Below are 17593 nucleotides of genomic sequence, written 5' to 3' on the forward strand. Positions count from 1 at the left end.
TGATAAAAGAACATAAATAATATAAAATTTTATATGTCAAATAATATATATATATATATATATAATACAGATGTATAAATAAATTTTAAATATCAAAAGATATAAAAAATTATCTTGTAATTTGAAAATAATTTATTCTTTGCTTGTTGGAACACTAACAAAATGATGATGAAAATAACACAAGAGGCTAGAGCTATATGTGGGTTTTGTGGTCTGTAATTACAGGTGAAGAACAAGAATAATATAGGAATTTTAGAAATTTTACTTATCTCATCACATCCTCAACTAGCTTTCCCAAATGCAAAAGTAACTCTAGTATACTTTTACAAAATGAATTTTCAACAACATTTGAAATGCACTTTAAGAAAGTACCTTCATTTAAAAATTTTATTCAAAATAGCATTTGACTTTTAAAAAGTAAAAGCACATTACAAAAGCCAAATGTGAGATACCTAAATAGGTTCTTAATTCATAATTTATAAGATTATCAGTTTAAATTTCATTATTAATGTAAAGATCTTATTAAAGGCGATATCTAATTATAAATGTAAGCGTTTATTAAGTTTAGAGGCAGGTTCTAGTTCTAGTAAGCCTATGGACCCCAATTCATATAAATTTTTTGTTATATAAAAATAATAGAATTCAAATTCAGAATTACTTCCATAGGATACATAAGAGTAAAGGTAGTGTTAACCACATCATGGACAAACTCTTTCATAATCCAATAATGGCATCATTTCATCTTTTTTTCAATTAATTAATGATTAATCCCTCATTTCCTTCGCTCCATCAACACTCCTGTTTTCATACTTCACAATCACTAGGGAATGCGAGTTCTCAAGTCTTCAAATTTTGAATTCCTTTCGACAACCAAATGCTATTTTACAAATCAGTATGCCAAATTACGTACACCAAATGGTCAAAAAGGTCTTAATATATTTGTTGCATCATATTAGATAATGGAGAATAGTATAAGGTCTGATAATATTTTAATATTATACATTGATTCCTGTGAAATATTTTTGCTTACGAAGGCTATGTTGATGTAATTGTGTGCTTACCTGCTATAAAAAAAAGTAGCATTGCATTGAATGGCGATTCTGGCAAGTCTTTTTGTTGGAAGTAAAAACAGCTTTTGATTAAAGAAAATGAAAGAGTACAACAAAGATAAAGTTGGCTTCCCACGGGAGGCTAGGACGCATGGGAAGAAGACAAAGAAAAATTACTAATATAGATGTTCCAAGAAGAAAAAAAAAAAATGATAACAACTCAAACAATTCTTTATTAACCACATTGTGTGTCCGAATTGAAGGTGAAAGGCATGGGAATGACGGTTCTGACAAGTGAGATTGGTGAACCGTTCATGACTTAGTCAACTGGAACTGTTTTTTTTTTTTTTTGTTTTAATTGATAGCCCATCCTAATTAGCCGCTTTACAGTTGAGGGGTACGGCTTCGGTTTTTTGAGCCAGCTGTGGGACTAATTCTTGAGTCGGCAGTATAGTAGAGAGAACTTCGTCTTAGAGCTTGCCACCTTTTAAAAGGGTGGTCTTAATGAATTAAACTTGAGTTCTCTTCCTTGAGGGTCGCAATCCACCTCCACTGTGCCAACCCCTTGTTGGTCCATTGGATCTATTTAAACCAAGATTATTGTCTTTTATTTAAATCATCATAATAAATCTTCCATTTAATTGAGAACTAATATTACTTTTTTCACGGTGAAATATAAATATTTTTGCATATTTTATTTAAATAATATTATTTTAATAATAATTGGTCTAATTTTGATTTAACTCCAATTAAACTATTAACTATTAAATTACTGTCTCAATTAATTCAATAGCCGATCTGATTTTTTTACTATCTTGGTTTTTAAAGTTTTTTTTTTGGGGAATGATAGATAAGATATTTTTAATCGAATCTCATCATAATAAAATAGTCATTTTTAAATTAATATCATCTTTTCATATTTATCTCTATTTAATAGAGTGTTTTACTTTAAAATAAATATTAATCAATTTATTCATTAGGCGTACTATTAAAAAAACAATAATTACATTTTAAAACACTAAAAATATTTTATATTTTTTGATATTTAACTTTTTAAAAAACAGAAAGTGTAGGTTCTAAAAAAGTGAATCAATGATAGTAAGGTCTTTAACAGAATTTACAAAATGGAATCTTAGTTAGAATTTAAAAGGTATATTTGACACTTAAATCTTTTATCTAAAATTTAAACTCCTAAATTTAAAATTATTTGAATTGATAATTTTAAATCATTTTGTTAAAAAAAAGGTTTATAAAAATTTAATTGCAATTGATTCAATCCCTATTTATTTTGTTACTTTTTTTAAAATGAATGCAAAAGGTCAAAAAGTGGAGTCACTTTTCTTAACAGGGCGTCGACCTCGTTTCTCGTGTCCTTTTCTTTTCCAGCTACCAGTTGGGGTCCAATATCGGATTATTTGTTCCTTTTTTATTACAACATTGGATGATTCCATGCTGCATCTTTATCGACTGTCTGGAATCTGGATGGATGAGTGTGTGCGTGATACATGCATGCAGGCGCGCGCGCATATATATAGAACTTAGTATATATGATAAATCTCCCCCCCCCCTTCTCTCTCTCTCTGAACTAGACGGGTAGGCATTTATATGCCACTAAACTATAAAATTATTGATTAATAATAAATCATTTCTCACTTTTTAATAGCATAAGGAGTAAATTTCGTAAACAAAAGATATTATCTTTCTTGAAGTTGAGAAGTTAAAGGGTATACCTTTATCAATTAAATTATTACATATATAAGGGTTAGATTTTGAATACTCAACTATTTATTTAAGTAATGAAAACTCTTGTCACTCACACCAATTTTAATTGGTATAATAAATCCTTTCTAGTTAGACCTTTTCCTATATAAATGTTTAGAACATAGCTTTCATCCAATTATTTAAAAATGAATTTTTTACCATTCATGCTAATCTAAATTGATGAGAAAAATAATGTTAATCATTAGTCTAGACTTCATAATTATGGATAAAAGAATATTAGGCCCTTGCTGCCAATTCAATGTCCTATATTTTAAATCAAGTAGATTATAAAAAAAATGTCTTATATTATTATTATGAGAGAATAATTATTGGAAGAATAACAATTAGGTCTTAAAAGTTGAATCTCCAACAAAATTTTCAAAAGAAAATTATAAATATCAATTTAAATAATTACAAATAAAAATTCGTTACAATTTAAGAAATACATTTGATACTTAAATATGTATATGTCATTATTTAGATTAATATTTTTAATTTATGTTTTAAAAAATGCTCTATTAGATAAAGAATAATTGGCTCATATATAATTCATAAGATTGTAGATTTAAATCTCATGGTTAATGTGATAACATTATTTGATTGCAATATTCAAATATTTCTGCAATATCTTATCTTGAGACATACCCTAATTCTAATAACATTTGAAAAATTAACTCACCCAAATTTATAATCAGCAACAAAAGTAACAGTATGAAGAACCAAAACAGAGGGGTGAGATTTAAAAAAAAAAAAATCAAAATAAATGCACCCATCCCAATTAACGACTCTAACGTAGTCACGTGAGCACATGGCCCTACAGTTAACTACCTCGCTCCTTGACTATGGTTAACCTCAGCCTCCTCCTTCCTCGTCCTTTTGCCCGTCTCGTCATCTCCTTCCTTCTCACTTCTTCACAACGTCTTCCCAACAACAATGGCTACATCACGAGCTACTATCCTTCTCTTATTCACTCTCTCCTCACTCGCCGCCGTTATCTCCGCCCACAACATCACCGACATTCTCTCCGGCTTCCCTGAATACAGTCAGTTCAACTCCTTCCTCTCCCAAACAAAGCTCGCCGACGAAATCAACAGCCGCCAAACCATCACCGTCCTTGCACTCAATAATGGCGCCTTATCTTCTCTCACCGCCAAACACCCTCTCTCTGTCATCAAGAACGCTCTCAGCCTTCTCGTCCTCCTCGACTACTACGACCCTCCCAAGCTTCACCAGATCTCTAAAGGTACCACTCTCACCACCACACTGTATCAGACCACCGGAAATGCACCTGGTAACTTAGGGTTCGTCAATATCACTGACCTCCAAGGCGGCAAGGTCGGCTTCGGCTCCGCCGCTTCTGGTTCCAAGCTCGAATCGTCGTACACTAAGTCCGTCAAGCAGATTCCGTACAATATCTCTGTTCTTGAGATTAGCTCGCCGATTATCGCGCCGGGAATCTTGACAGCTCCTGCTCCAACGGCTGATGTTAACATTACGGCGCTTCTGGAGAAGGCTGGCTGTAAAACGTTTGCTTCGTTGGTTGTATCAAGCGGTGTGATTAAGACCTATCAATCTGCCGCTGACAAAGGTTTGACTATCTTTGCGCCGTCCGATGAGGCCTTCAAGGCTCGTGGAGTTCCCGATCTGAATAAGCTTACCAGTGCGGAGGTGGTTTCGCTGTTGCAGTATCATGCCGCCGCAAGGTATATTCCGGTTGGGACATTGAAGACTACCAAGGATCCGATTACTACATTGGCCACCAGCGGCGCTGGGAAGTACGATTTGTCTGTTGCTACTGCCGGTGATTCCGTTAGTCTCCACACCGGAGTCGATTCGTCGAGAATCGCTGATACGCTTTTGGACTCTACTCCGCTTGCTATCTTCACCGTCGATAATGTGCTTCTTCCAACAGAATTGTTTGGCAAGTCTCCGTCGCCTGCTCCGGCTCTAGAACCAGTGAGCTCTCCTTCCCCTGCACCGGCTTCTCTGGCCCCAGCTCCGGCAGTTGAGGCACCCTCTCCCGTTGCTGCTTCACCTCCGGCTCCGGCCATTGAGACTCCGGTAGGTGCTCCGGCTGATGGGCCAGCGGCGGAGGCTGAGCAGAGCGCCTCGGACAAGGGAGCAGGAACTCATGTGAAGGCCTCTGCAGTTTCCGCCGTTCTATTCACGTTGTCTGCCACTGTGATACCTTGCCTTGTTTTGTCCTGAATTGTAATTGCAGAGGCATTTTAGTTTTTCTTTGTTTTTTTTTTTTTTGAATTTTGAGAAAACAAGATCAGATCAAGTTTTATTGGAGTTTTGCTTTAATTTTTGTAAGTTTTTGTTTAAAATATTTTCAGCCTTTATGAATAAGACTGGGTGGCAATCCTTATAAAGATTGAAAATATTAAAAAAATTAAAAGAAATTAAAAGCAAATTTCAATAAAATTATAAGATAATGATTGTGTTTTTTTTTTTTAAAATTTTTTAGCTGTATGTTGTTTGTGAGGTTCTTGTAGTTGTGAGGTTCGGGCAGCGTGGTTGGATTTTTCCCCCCCTTTTTTTAGGTGTTTTGCTGTACCCTTTTATTTTGTAATTGGAATTTTTTTCGAAAAGATTTTTTTATTTTGAGCAACAAGTAAGAACAATTTTTTTTAAACTAGTATATGTAATTTTGTTTTCACTTTTTTGAGTGGAAAGGGGAATTTCTATTGTTCCAAAAAATTAAAAAAAAAAAAGCTGTTCGTACAATGGCAAGGCGGGCTAATGTATGCAATTTTATTTTAACTATGAGAAAAGTTACTCTATGAAGGGGTCTGTTAATAACGTTATGGAATGCAATGTTTTTATTTTATTTTTTAAAAAAACTTTATATGGATATTTGTAAATCAACATGATCACGGAGAACTAACACGGGCCCACAACTCGACCAAAGAGATTAAGGGGATGCAAAGACGGGACCAGCTTCTGTGCCCGTGACACTGATATGAACGCCTCTTTTTGAATAGAAACTGAACTTCATTAACTTAGTTGAGAAAGCAGCAAATTACAGGCAGATCAACAGAACAACTAAAATACTAAAATCACGTCTGCTTATTTAAATATAATAAAATAAAATAAATTGAAAAAATAAATATAAAAACAAAATTATTAAAGAGAATATGTGAGCATCTTAACAAGAAAAAAAAATAATTTAATTTATAGAATTGAAAATCATGATTTATAAAATTTTTGGAGAGTAATAATTTTTACATTTATAATGGATATTAATAAATTTTATTATATTTATTATGAAAAAAAGGTGATTTAATTTATTTTTATCTTAATTTTTTTATTTTATTTTATTTTAATAAGTAAAGGTAACTTGAAAAATTGCTTTTTTTCATCATCTGCCAACTCTTTAGATGCTCAGAGAGAGAGAGAGAGAGAGAGAGAAGTCCCCTCAATTTTATGAGACGCTCTAGCTATATATAGCAATCATATTTATGAAAATACGTTTTCTAGCCTTCTCCACCACAAGGATAATGGGGATCACAACCTCTAGTAATCATATTTATAGCCACCACACAATCCAAAAGGATGATAATATTTGTACTTCCTTTGTTCTCACAAACTTTCAATCGTCTCATCAGCCACGTCTGGGGAAACGAAATTAATGAAACTTCTTGAGGGTTCGAGGATCTCTGGTTAAATAAGACTGGCCACGGTATATATCTTCCTGGTAAAAAACTTTGACCTGCGTGCCTTATTCTTCAAATTCCACTTAACTCAGTGGATGCCTTGTAGAGAACAGAATTGGTTCCAAACTGCATTGGTGCAATCTGTGAGTAGATGCATAGAGTCTTTAATGACACCGCAACCTAATGGAGGGTAAATCGGCACTTGCTTGTTAGGATGCACAGATACTGATTTGTGATATCAATACTTAAATTTTTAAAAATATAAAATACAACACATTTTGGATATGTGTATATACGTTTATAAAAAATATTAAAAATATACTTTTAATTTGAAAAATATTTAAATTAGCATATATATATATATAGTCCTTTATAATAATATCAAGTAAATATAATCATTAATTCTAGTTTTATTTTATTTATACTTAATTGCCTACCACTTAGCCTTTTCCAATAGGCATAATATCAAAATTTTCTCCTTCTCAATTATCATAATATTACATTTTCTCATTTTTATAATTAAGAAAAATGTAATATTTATTCTTTTATAACATCCAAAGCTTATTTTTTTAAAAAAAATCTAATCTTTGACTTTAAAAGCAAATCAAAAAATGATATTAATAATAAAAAATTTAATATTGCAAGTTTTAATAAATTTAATTTTTTTAACATTTTTATTTTTTAAGTATTGATTAGCAATCTAAAAGTATCTTATGTGTATCAAAAATTAAAATTTTTAAAATTAAAAAAATATTATTTTGATACTTTATGGATACGTATCAAAAAAGTATCAATATCGGATATGATACGACATGAATACGTGAGGCAATTTGAAACATGGATACTTCATAGCTTGCTTGGATGCTTCTTCTAGCTTAGTTTTGTTGTGTGAGCTTGCCCATGAGCAAAGAACCACATAAAAGATTTAGGGTTTGTTTGTTTCCTATTCTCATTTTTTGTTTTCTTTAAATGTTGTGAATTATAATTTTCATAATTATTTTTTAAAATAAAAATAAAATTTTATTTTATTATGTTAATTTAAAAATAGTTTGAGTTAAAAAAATATGTTGATAATAATGGTTGCAGCCTATTAATAGTGAAGGTTTATGATAGAAATGAGTTAAGCTAACCACATTTTTTGATAATTAAAGGGAAAATCATTTTGTTAGTACTTATAATTTCCCTACATTTTTAATTTGGTACCTCTAATTTTTTTCCTCTTTATTTCCTCCTCCAAGTTTTCTCTGTTAACCACGTTACCCCCTATAGATTAGAAAACTAGTTGAGGGTCCAACAGAGGAGAACACGGTGTTAAAGAATCGGGCGATCTTCATTGAATAGAGAGTTCATTGAAGATTACATCTCTTGAGATATAAAATTGCCTGCCTTTTAGATCCTAACACTTGTATCCTCTATGAGAGGAGCTATACTCAAGGAAAACACAGGGAATAGAGCGATATTGCATTTTGTACTTGTTATAGGGCCTTGTGTAAGGGAAATAAGAACAACAAAAAATGCGAAGATGCTGTAAATCAGGATGATGGCCAAATAGCCTTTGAAAGGGTGAGTCACCATTCAACACTTTAGTAGGCAATCTGTTAAACAGATAGACACCAGTGCTAAAAGCATCAACCCATAATTTAAAGGGAAGAGATGCAGCAGCTAGAACGGTCAGGCCAGTTTCAGCAATAGTACGATGTTTACACGCTATTAAACCATTTTGCTCATGTGTATGAGGACAACTGAGATGATGAGCAATGCCATGTTCTTTTAAGAATTTTCTAATTTTGAGAAATTCAATACCACAATCAGATTGAAAGGCTTTGAGATGATAGTTAAGCTGTAACTTAGCCATCTTTTTGAACTCAAGAAATTTATTATAGGCTTGAGCCTTAGAATGTAATGGATAAAACCATGTGAACCGAGAATAGGCATCAGTAAAATGAATGTAGTATTTATATCCATCAAGAGATGTATATAGGGTAGGCCCCCAAATGTCTGAATGAACAAGTTTGAGAGGAGAAGAATAATGTGTGTGAGACAAAGAATAAGGGAGTTTATGTGCCTTACCAAGACAACAGGAGTTGCAAAAGTCAAACACGGATTTGTTATTATTGAAAGAAAGATTACAAAGTTTTAGGACTTCAGATACAGTAGTAGCAGTAGGATGATCTAAGCGATTATGCCAAAGACTAAACATAGATAATGAAGAATTAGAAAAAATAGAATTAGAAGTTGAAGTAGATGTATAAGCAAACTCTTGTGGATGTAGGACCAAAGCTGAATCTAGAACAGATAGAGTGACACCATGGAGATTTGACAGATTTCCTTTAAGTTGACCTTTGAAGAGTATCTGATTAGTTTGCAGATCCTTGATCAAGCAAACATTAGAAAAGAAGGAGATTAGCACATCATTATCTAAACAAAGCTTAGGAATACTAAGCAGATTCCGAGTAATATCAGGAACATGAAGAATATCTTTTAGTTTACGAGTATACTGAGAATGGGGAAGACGACAGTTAGAATTACCAGTGCAATGAACTAACGATCCTTTACGATCACCGATAAAAATTTTATCGACAGATTTATCACCTGATTTCTCTGCAATGTTGCTGTCATCATATGTGATATGACTTGTGGCACTAGAGTCTAAATACCAATCTGGATCAGCACACATTCAGCTGTAGCAGCAAAAGCATGCTGTTCTTTCTTAGAAGAATTCTTGTCATTCAAAGAAAGACCTTGAAAAGACTCATCATAGCGATACCAGCAATCACTAGCAAGATAGCCTTTCTTTTCACAGATTTGGTAGGGATAGGGGAGCTTATTGTTGGTGGTTGATCGACTGCTAGAATTGTTGGTAAAGCAACCACAACCTTGATTGTTCTTTCCTCCGTGAGGTTGACCACCTCCTCGATTGGGAGGCTTAAACTGAGCAACATTGACTAAAGCAATAGCAGCCTTGGTATTCTTCTCTATGCAAGCTTCTTGAGCAAGCAAAAGAGAATCAATCTCATCAATACTATAAGGATCAATTCTAGTGTTCACTGTAGTGATAAATGGATTATATTCTTTAAATAAGCCCTCAAAAATATACTCGATGTGGTCCGATGCAGAGATCGAATGCCCAATACCAGCCAAAGAATCAACAATGCCTTTGAGTTTTAGCAGATAGTCATTAGCTGAAGAACTACCTTTCTTGGTGTTCTTGAGTTGAGATTTCAGTTAGTGAACCTTCGCACGAGTCTGGGACGCAAAGTGAGTCTGAATTTTCTCCCATATTTAAAAGGAGGTCTCACATCTGACAACTCGAGTAAGCATTCCGTTAGACATCGAACAAGACATCCACGAAGCAAGTAATTTATCTTGCCTCTCCCAGTCCAGATAAGTCGGCTTAAGCCTAAAGCCTTCTGAATCATCATCATCACCACTAACGAGGTACTTCGCAGGTGGCTGAACAGATTTGTCAATGAATTTCTGTAACTCATGACCGCGAATAGTTGACTGGATCTGATGCTTCCAGATGAGAAAATTGTTCTCATCGAGCTTGACTGAAACTAGATGCGAGAAGGTGATAATGTCCTTACGCATCACAAATGATGAATGATCAGCGGTGGATGTGGCAGATGAGCTAGACATGGCCCAGAGTCAGTGTCTGCTCTAATACCATAAAAGGAAAGAAGCACGAGAGAGAGATAGAGAGAGTGAGACGGCAGAAATGAGTAAATGAAGCTAATAATACATTGTTACTGTGAGTCTTACAAATATATATGATGACGTCAAACAAATTCTATTACAAGACTAAAGTAACTTAATCATAGTTACAAGAGGGTTAACTATTTAACTACACTATCATGGCCCAATATCTAAGCACATTAAAGAAGAGAAACAACATTTGGAGCAAGAGAATGAGCACATGAAGGAAGACAAAGAGAACTTGAAACAAGAGAATGAGAACGTGAAGCAAGAGGTTGAGAGGTTGAAGAGACATTTGAAGAGCTTGAAGATTGTGTTGTTTGTTGGGACTTTTGTGCATGCTTTTCTGATGTGAACTGTAGGCTTTATTGGGTAGGAACATTTGGAACTTTTAGTGTAATTTAGTGAAGTGGGTAGGTGAATCTTGTAGTCTTTTTTTTGTACTGTGATGTAATTTAAGTAGGTAAATGGACCACTTATGTTGTGATTTTGGGAACCATTATTATGGAATGAAGATTAGCTTTGTTGCTATTGTCATTTTCTGTTTGTTTCACTATCCAATTCATTTTTTGTTGCTCTTGCTGTCCAATTCATGTGAGATTTTGCTGTCACGAATCAAAAATAACATGAAAGTTTCTTCATATATATATAGCTTTGGATATAATTTCTGTCACACACAAAAAAAAAAAATGAATCCAATTTGACGGTAAGTTGCTATTGTGTGACAGGAAGTTATTTTATTTCCCAATAAAATGGGTTATGCGATAGCAATATTCCCAATATGACAGCAATAAGTTCTATTTCCCAATTTGACAGCAAGTTTCATAATCCAATTTGACAGCAAGTGTATATTGTTATCATGACAAGTATATATACAGCCGGGTTCATTTTGTTTTGATATCGTGACGGCAATTTGGATAGCACATTGACTATAGAACTTGTCTTGATAATTATATAACTTGATGGCCAAAATATTTGTGTGGTATTTCTGTCTGCAAATAAAAAAGAAAAGTTTCGTTGCTTGGGTTATCAATAAGCCTTCATCAATTTCCCACCTCAAGAAGCCAGGGTGGGATTTGATCAAAGGAGCAAAATGAAAGACGTATTATGAGTTGCATTATCTATTTGATCAGCTCTATAAGTATTCTCTCTACATTACCACTCAAAATAAACATCCTAATGACTGGTGATTAGTAGCTCCCTGATTTTCTCCACAACGTCTCTATATCTCTTCAATGCTATCTCATGTAATTAAATAGATTACGCCTGCACAGTCAGATTTGATGTACAACTGTAACCTTTGCTCCAACATATCTCTAAGCCTCAAACTTGCCAGAATTAGTTGCTATTTTTTAGAATGGAGAATGATGTTGGCTAAGGAGAAAAACAAATCTTGCAATTCCAGGAACTCATGAAGATCATCGAGGAAGAAAGCAGTGAAGTCGTTGAAAGTTGAAAACATTCATCTTCATCAGAATTGTAAATATAAATTAATTATTTCATTGATGATGATAAAAAAGAGAAAAGTCAAGAAATAAAAAATAAACTCCATTATAAAAATAAAATCATTAAAAATAATAATATACAAAATTTTATTTGATTGAACTGATACAACATGGCATTTTTTTTTAAAAAATTATAGTCAATATTATATAAGAATAAAATAATATTTTACAAAAAAAGTAAAAACTTATTTCCTCTCATTTTATAAATATAATCTTGTATAATAATACTTTATTTTTTAATATGATATTTAACACACAAAATTAAAAATTTATTAGGTAGTATAATTCTATAGTCCCATGTCATCTTCCAATATTTTACCATATATTCCATGTTATTATATCCTAATAGATCTTTTAGGGTACATTTAGATTCATATGGATTTAGATTTGGATTTTCCAAATTTTATCCTAATTTCTTTCTAATTTGATTTGAAATATTCTCTCTGGACCAAAATATAGGAATTAGTAACTAATTCACGGGTCTAAAAAATTTTATTTTAGATATTAATTTTTTTAAAAGAGTTTACATCTTTTCAATTTTACATCATTAAATATCCCATATAAGTACTTTGATGATGATAATTATTTTAAAAAATAATAAATAAAATAGGATTACAGTTGGAAAAAATTACAAAAATTACCAAATATTTTATATTTTAAATCAAATAAAGTTTTTAAAATATTTCTTATATTGTGGTTAGGTTATAAATTATTGAAACCTCCGTCAACCTCTCTTCTCTGCATTCTTGTCTTTGGCTCTTGCGTTCTTGTCTTATCTCTAGCATTATCTCCATCTACCATACCACTCATCGTCGTCAAAAATTATCCTAGATTGACGGTCACATTTGGGTTCACAATGTCCAAAACACAATCCTAGATAAAGTGACAATTAGCATAGGATACTTAGACTAGCTTAGCTTCCTTTATGAAGAATTCATCAAGAGGATAATGCATGTGCTAAGTATAGGCTGGTGCTATGGTTAATATTCTACCAGATGATTAGCCTGCTTCTTGGTACCCAGTCCTCTTGAAGACTAATTAGACAATCCCCATTCAATAACTTGTGTAGAATAGAAGGATCTTTTGTATGTACGTATTACTGGTCAAAGTGGAAGTCCCTTTCATAGTTTTTAATCTAGTCTAATGGCATCAATTGTGCTAGCTTTTCTCGTGGCAGATATCTTGGGATCTAAATAACAAAGGATTCACCAGCTTTTTTCAGTTACCATGTATAAAGTATCCCTAATTGAGTTAGGGAAGTGAAGGCCAACTGAATCATTCTACAACTTGTAGACAATTTAGTGATGAAGGGTAGCCAAGATGGCTTTCCGATCTTGATCTGCAGCAACTATTTGAATCTGAACCTTTAATCTAGTGGAAAGGGTCGGATTTGTCATTTTGATGTTGAAATCAGGAGATATGGTGAGGATTATAATCTTATTGTTGAGAGTATCAACATAGTTCCAATTAAAGCATTGTTGTACGTAGTATAGATAGCATCCAGTAGCTAGCTATAGTAGGAATCCCTTTTCTCCCATGAAGAGTCAAGGATCAAATGAACAACTCCTACATAAAGGTGCATATATCCTTGGGATTTCCTAGTGTTGATTAAAGGCTGAGGGATCTGAAGAGTCACGTACTATTCAACAGAGCTAGGCTTGAAGGCCACATTGGTCAAGCTTGGAAGTTTGAATGACTTCTTTTACCTAAGGACATCTAATAGAGATCAGGGATCTGATATCCCTAGTTTTGATGAGGCTAATTGCATATCTTATCAAAATAATACTATTTTTAATCCTAATATAATATAGGGTCAACCTTAGGTCATCCCTTAGTGAGTGTCTCAATACAATTACGAAGTTATCAAGTGAACAAATTACCTAAATGTGTGAAGAGATTAGCTACCAACTAATAAACTAAAGTGCTAAAACCTAGACTAAAGAATGAATGTAGTGAGTACCCTTTAATGAAGTGGAACCCTGGAGTTTAGATAGTGAAAGATTCATTATCTTTCTCATTGTTTAGGGCTTTTGTGTGAATCCTCTTGTTGACCATTTGGTGGTTCCTTATGAAGACTATATTAAGAAACTTGATTTAGCTAGTTCAATTCCCTATGTCATCAATTAATATCCTTATGTTATTTCCCTAGTTTAATTTTAGAATGACCAAGCATTAAGGTTAGAAAAACCCTAGTGAAACTGTTGCTACTCAATGGTATTAAAACCCAAGACTATAAAAAGCTTTCTCTAATATCTCAACTTTACCTACAAAACTATAAAAGAGCAAAGCAAGACAAATATCAATAGAAAAACATAGGATTATGCATATTTCTAATAATGGCAGAATCAAACCACGTGTGTCACAAGAATATAGTTAACCAACAAGTATATCTCATTATATCAAGACCAACTCAAACTATAATTACAAATCAATAGTAGAACTATCCTAAACTAAAGTGTTAAACATCAAATTAAATGAGAGAAACTAAGGGAATCGAAAGTCTTAACCAAAGTTTGATGAAAGTCATGACTTTCATCTTCTTGGCCATTTATCCTAGCATACCTAGTAAAAGAGCATCTTCTAGCAGAGCAGTAAACTCAAATAGATTTTCTATCTAATTAGAGAGGGTTGTTTAACTAAAAAAGGAAGGCGATCAAAGGAAAGATAATAAATACTGATTAAAGGTTTGCATGGTTGATGGAATTTAAACATCATATCAACTATTCAATTTGAATGGATTGGTGAACTTCTAAATAAGCAACGAGATTTCAACAAATCACAACAAATCAATAATCAACAACTGATTAAAATAATTAAATTAAGTATTAATAATTTAGGTGATGAGTTTGAAAATAAAACTATCATTAAATATATGCAAATGAATTTGTATAATTTTTGTATCAATTATTCAAATCTTACAAAATCAATTTACAAGTTAATTTCTCAATTTGTATGTTCTCATTCAAAATTTAGGAGGCCAACTTCAAAACTTACAATTTAACAAGAGATTGCAAAGTACTCAAATCTACTCACTCCATTTGTTTAAAAATATAAGATATTTTAAATTAAATTTTACTCTCCAATAAAGTAGTTATTTGCTTTTAAACTAACCCTATATTTTTATATTTATTCTTATTAAATACCCTACAATAAATACAAGGTCATTTATCAATAGGGGTAATTTTAAAAAAATACAATGATTATATCTTGAAAGATTAAAAATGCGTTACATTTTTTAATATTAAACTCTCTGAAAAATGCCTTACTTTTTTTAAATGGAGGGAGCATTTCAATCTATTATAAATATTAGAATATTAAGTGAATGTTTACTATCTCATTGTATTCATAATATCTCCTATCATCATCAATTTATATATTATTTGTTAGATTTGAGTTGTATGCCTTTGTTTTTAAAAAGAGAGTATCTTAGTGTGAAATAAGAAAGCTCTCAATTTTCTCCATTTATTCTTCTAGGTTTATATCTCTTTTTCTCTCAATTCCTATTATTTATAACAAGATGTTTCACTTTTTTTTTTGACTGAATCTATCATTTTTAAATATCCAGAAAGTAATATGATAAAATATTATAATCATACAAAATCTTAACAACTTGTTGCCTTTGTTTATTTATCGACTAATAATTTAATTTAATTTTTCAAACTTTTTATTCTTTATTCAATTTTAACAAACTTGGTAAAAATATTGAATTCTCATGAGCACTAATAGTTTTTGACAAATTTTTGGATATACTAGGTGCACCTATGAATATAAATTGATTCTTTCATTAACGATGAGAGAGAGAAAAGTTAAAAAATTAAAAAGGAACTGTATTATAAAAATAAAATTATTAAAAATAATAATATATAAAATTGTATTTGATTGAATTGTTGTAAAATGACATTTTTTTTATTTTTTTCTTGTCAATACTATATAAGTTAAAATAATACTTTACAAAAAGGTGAAAAATTATTTCAAATCATTTTAAAAATATAATCTTGTATAATGATACTTTATTTTAATGTGATATTTGATACATAAAATTTAAAATTTATTAGGCAGTATAATTCTATAATCTCGTGTTATCTTCCAATATTTTACCATATATTCCATGTTATCCTACCCTAATAGACCTTTCTGGTTGCATTTAGATGCATATAAAATTTTGGCCAAAAACAAAAACAGATGCATATAAATTTAGATTTTGGATTTTCCAAATTTTATCTTAATTGTTTTGTAATATCAAATAGTTTCTAAAATATATATACTTTTGACATTACACCAAAATTAATAAAAATTAAAATTTTTAGGAAAACACAACCTAAGTCGTTTCTTTAAAAATCAATAAATTAACTATTTAATTGGGATTATGAAAAGCTAAATGGTGGGAGAATTTTTTATGACGACGACAAAATTAATAAAAAATTAAAATTAAATAATTATAGTAAGTTCTTTGAAAAAATTATTAAATACAAGTAACGCAATCAATTACAACTCAATCACTTAAACTTAATCTTTCTCATCTATAAAAAATTAAATTTATTTAATTTTATTATTCTGATTTCATTATATATATTTTTTCTAAATTATCATTCAATGATTAAACAAGAAAGTAAGTTATGGACAAATTAAACTCTCACTTAAACCACAACCTAACAATTATTTTTAAAGTAATCAAACCAGAAACACAGTATGAATACTCACCTAAGTTAGACTAAATTACTCTCATAATGCTATGTCAATCTATTAGTAGCAAGCAAAACCTCCCTCAAGTGAAATATATAATTCAAAAATTATATAATAAAGCTAGTTTAATTAATAATAGTAATTAAAGCAAATTTAGAGATACAGTAAAGAAGACTAAATTGAAATAAAGTTAAAACAAACTTTTTCTTGAATATTAAAAATTATTATTAAAATTTAAGATCAATTGATCACACAAAAAAAAAAATTGTTCTTCCTAACTCTTAAAATCAAACAACTCATGAGAGAATGAGAAGCCATGGCTGAATTGAATTGAAGAAAAGAAAAGATGAATAGCGATCGCCAGTGCTCCTCCGTTCCTTTCCTCCCCTTTTTTTTTTTTCTTTTTTTGCTATTGCGTCTCCCCCTGTGCTTTCTTTTTCAATTAAAAGTCACATGTCGTGTGCCTCTTTATTCCACTGATTTATGCAGCTAATCGTAAATAAAACCAAATTATTTAATAAAATAATAAAACTATTCTTAATAACTCTAATTAAAAACCATATTAAAAGATTCAAAATAAATATAAAAAAAATTTTTAAAATTTAATTCTTAACTTAATTTTTAAGTATGTTTATATTGTTTTATTTAAAATAATTTCCATCAATATTTTATAAATTAAATTCAAAAAATATAAATAAATAAAATAAAATAAAATAATAAATATATAAAAATGTTAAAAATATTATTTATATTTTAAATTTTTAAAATTATATAATTAAAATTTTAAAGTTAAAGATTGATTGATAAAATCAAATAATATTTAATTAAATTTAATTAGCATTAAATAAATATTAAAAAAATAAAAGTATATAAAATTTCCTAATCCCAAATCTCAAATAGTTTCTAAAACCGTGATTGAAAGGGAAAAGATAGTTAGATTTCAAAACAGTAAATTAATATTAAGTAAATATTCAATAATTTTTTTTAAAAATAAATTAAAAACATCAATACAAATTATTATAAAGATACAACTTTTGATTATAAATAAATATTTAAATATTAAATATAAATTTTAAATTATAATAAAAATTTTTATTTATAATAATTTAAATTAATATTTATAATTTATTTTATAAAAATATTTATCGGTAACTTAACTGATTTAGTTTGTTGTTTTGGGATTTAACTATCGTTATCCGGATTATTATTATTCTTTCTTTTGCCCTTTTCATTTTTCGTT

At 30.7% G+C, this 17593-nt stretch overlaps 1 protein-coding gene across 1 annotated transcript; it reads left to right on the plus strand.

The window, feature by feature from the left end:
* The first annotated feature begins 3663 nt into the window (after positions 1-3663).
* On the plus strand, positions 3664-5162 carry LOC129288875 (fasciclin-like arabinogalactan protein 10). The gene has a single exon (XM_054925678.1). The coding sequence runs from the start codon at positions 3744-3746 to the stop codon at positions 5016-5018; it is 1275 nt and encodes a 424-aa protein (XP_054781653.1). The 5' UTR covers positions 3664-3743; the 3' UTR covers positions 5019-5162.
* The last annotated feature ends 12431 nt before the right edge of the window (positions 5163-17593 follow it).

The sequence above is a fragment of the Prosopis cineraria genome, unplaced genomic scaffold, assembly GCF_029017545.1.
Source record: "Prosopis cineraria cultivar Desert tree isolate PC_DT_omini unplaced genomic scaffold, ASM2901754v1 PC12, whole genome shotgun sequence".
In the NCBI taxonomy this organism is placed as follows: Eukaryota; Viridiplantae; Streptophyta; class Magnoliopsida; order Fabales; family Fabaceae; genus Prosopis; species Prosopis cineraria.

Coding starts and splice junctions, on each gene's coding strand:
- LOC129288875 (XM_054925678.1), top strand. CDS start 3,744: ATGGCTACATCACGAGCTACTATCCTTCTCTTATTCACTCTCTCCTCA.